The sequence below is a fragment of the Nicotiana attenuata genome, unplaced genomic scaffold, assembly GCF_001879085.1.
Source record: "Nicotiana attenuata strain UT unplaced genomic scaffold, NIATTr2, whole genome shotgun sequence".
NCBI lineage: Eukaryota > Viridiplantae > Streptophyta > Magnoliopsida > Solanales > Solanaceae > Nicotiana > Nicotiana attenuata.
This window is the reverse complement of record NW_017680017.1, coordinates 1-3309: the sequence shown is the minus strand read 5'-3', so window position 1 is coordinate 3309 and position 3309 is coordinate 1. Positions and strand designations below refer to the sequence as shown.

The 3309-nt window shown below is 43.9% G+C and overlaps 1 protein-coding gene across 1 annotated transcript; it reads left to right on the top strand.

The window, feature by feature from the left end:
• The first annotated feature begins 311 nt into the window (after positions 1-311).
• Positions 312-2914, top strand: LOC109221809. The gene is made up of 5 exons (XM_019386249.1): positions 312-405; positions 487-555; positions 651-1050; positions 2104-2232; positions 2578-2914. The coding sequence occupies exons 1-5, from the start codon at positions 312-314 to the stop codon at positions 2912-2914; spliced, it is 1029 nt and encodes a 342-aa protein (XP_019241794.1).
• Positions 2915-3309: the final 395 nt, after the last annotated feature.

Here is a 3309-nt window from a genome sequence, read left to right as displayed (position 1 = left end):
AGCTGGAGGAAGTGCCAAAGAAAAGAAAAGACAAAGCCACACCCGAGGGGGAGTTGATACCGAAGGAAACTCATGAATCGAAGAATACTGATGCAATTCCAAAGCCAGTGGAGGCTACAAGTCCACCACCACCTTTCCCACAGAGATTACAAAAAAAGAATGATGATCGTATGTTCAACAAATTTCTCTCCATGTTGAGCCAGGTTTAATTAAATAGTCCACTTGTTGATGTACTGCGTGAAATTCCAAAGTATGCTAAGTACATAAAGGATATAGTGGCTCACAAGAGAAGATTGAATGAATTTGAGACAATGGCACTTACTGAGGAGTGCACCTCAAGGGTCCAGAACAAGCTTCCTCAAAAGCTTAAGGATCTTGGCAGTTTCACCATTCCGGTGCGCATTGGTAATATTGATGTGGGTCGTGCTCTTTGCGATTTGGGGGCGAGTATAAATCTGATGGCCTTATCTTTGTTCAAGCAATTAGGCTTGAGAGCTCCAAGGCCAACTACTGTGATGTTGCAGCTGGCTGATAGATCAATAGCACACCCCGAGGGTGTGATTGAAGATGTGTTGCTGATAGATCAATAGCACACCCCGAGGGTGTGATTGAAGATGTGTTGCTGCAAATTGGAAAATTTATCTTCCCAGCTGACTTCATAATCCTGGATTATGAGGCTGACGAACTGGTCCCAATCATATTGGGGCAACCTCTCTTGGCTACTGGCGATGCAATCATTAAAGTGAGAGACGGAAAAAAGATTTTGAGGGTGGATGATGAGGAAGCAGTCTTTAATGTGTACAAAGCAATCCAACTTCCCCGCCACTATGAGGAGCTCTCAATGATATCTGTTGTTGAGGCTGATGAGCAAATTCATGACCCAAGTGTATATCTAGACGATTCTCTAGAGAAAGCACTTATGTTGTTTGATAGCCTAGGGAGTGATGATGAGGTTGAGGAGATGATGCACATCTTAGATACATCTTGTGCGCACATGCAAGGGATACACCCCTTTGAGCCTTTGAATAGGCCAGAAGGACCTCCTCCAAAGTCGTCCATTGAGGAAGCCCCAAAACTGGAGCTTAAACCTCTCCCACCTCACCTTCAATATGCTTATTTGGGTGACTCTGACACTTTACCTGTTATTGTTTCTTCTGACTTGTCTAAATTGCAGGAAGAGAAGCTGTTGAGAGTGCTACGTGAGCACAAGCGAGCACTTGGGTGGACGATGTCTGACATCAAAGGCATTAGTCCAGCTTTTTGCATGCATAAAATCCTCATGGAGGACGGACATAAGCCCAGTGTAGAGCAACAATGCCGACTCAATCCAATGATGAAAGAAGTGGTAAGAAAAGAAGTGATTAAGTGGCTTGACGTAGGTATTGTATTTCCAATCTCAGATAGCAAATGGGTAAGCCCCGTTCAATGTGTGCCTAAGAAGGGGGGATGACTGTGGTTGTTAATGAAAATAATGATTTGATTCCCACAAGAACTGTCACTGGGTGGAGGATTTGTATAGATTACCAAAAATTGAATAATGCCACCCGAAAGGACCACTTCCCTCTCCCCTTTATTGACCAAATGCTTGATAGATTAGCTGGCCAGGAATACTACTATTTCCTAGATGGTTACTCCGGGTATAATCCGATTGCTATAGCCCCAGAGGACCAAGAGAAAACCACATTTACGTGTCCATATGGCACGTATGCGTTCAAGAGAATGCCCTTTGGTCTCTGTAATGCACCTGCGACTTTTCAAAGGTGTATGATGGCTATTTTTACTGATATGGCTGAAAGATTTGTAGAAGTGTTCATGGATGATTTTTCTGGGTTTGGGTGCTCTTTCGATAACTGCTTAATGAATCTCGATAAAGTACTTGCTAGATGTGAAGAGACAAACCTGGTGCTAAACTGGGAAAAGTGCCACTTCATGGTACGTGAAGGTATAGTATTGGGGCTTGCAGGTGGACAAAGCAAAGGTGGAAGCGATTGAAAAATCGCCCCCACCAACGTCCGTCAAAGGCATTCGCAGTTTCTTGGGCCATGCAGGTTTTTATCGTCGTTTCATTAAAGATTTTTCGAAAATTTCCTCTCCCTTGTGCAGGTTGCTTGAGAAAGATGTCTCCTTCAAGTTCGATGATGCCTGTCTGAAAGCATTTGAGGAGCTGAAGGGAAGGCTAGTGACTGCACCAATTATCATTGCCCCGGATTGGGAGCAACCCTTTGAGTTGATGTGTGATGCGAGTGACATAGCTATTGGAGCTGTTTTGGGGCAAAGGAGAAATAAAATCTTTCACTCCATCTACTATGCGAGCAAAACTCTGAATCCAGCCCAGATGAATTACACAGTTACTGAAAAAGAGTTGCTTGCAGTGGTGTGGGCGTTTGACAAGTTCAGATCATATTTAGTGGGGACCAAAGTCATCGTCTACACAGATCATTCAGCTATCAGATACTTGTTTGAGAAGAAAGACGCCAAGCCGAGACTGATTCGTTGGGTCCTCCTCTTGCAAGAGTTTGACTTAGAAATCCGAGATCGAAAAGGGACAGAGAACCAAGTGGCTGATCACTTGTCCAGGTTAGAAAATCGGAGCCATGTAGCTGAAGGTGGGTCTATCAAGGAAACATTTCCTGATGAGCAGTTATTGGCAATCACCTCAAATGAAGCCCCATGGTATGCAGATTATGTGAATTTCATTGCAAGTGGGGTGACATCACCGAAATTGACACCTAATAATAGAAGAAGGTTTCTACATGATGTGAGGTTTTATATGTGGGATGAGCCATTCTTATACCGGCTATGCGCAGATCAGTTGGTGCGAAGATGTGTTCCAGAAGAAGAGATGAATGCAATATTGCATGACTGTCACGCGTCACCATACGGAGGACATCACGGGGGAGATAGGACCGCCTAGAAAGTTCTACAATCAGGTTTCTATTGGCCCAAATTGTTTAAGGATGCACATGCCTTTGTTAAAATGTGTGATAGATGCCAAAGAACCGGAACAATCACCAAGAGGCATGAGATGCCTTTGCAGAATATTCTGGCAGTAGAGCTATTTGATGTGTGGGGAATCGACTTCATGGGACCATTCCCATACTTTAATGGGCACAGGTACATCTTGGTGGCAGTTGATTATGTGTCTAAGTGGGTGGAGGCCATTGCTCTTCCCACAAATGATGCTAAGGTAGTGGTGAGTTTTGTAAAGAAGCACATCTTCACACACTTTGGAACTCCACGCGTGTTGATAAGTGACGGAGGATCACACTTCTGCAACAAATTGCTGAATAATATCCTTGCAAAATATGG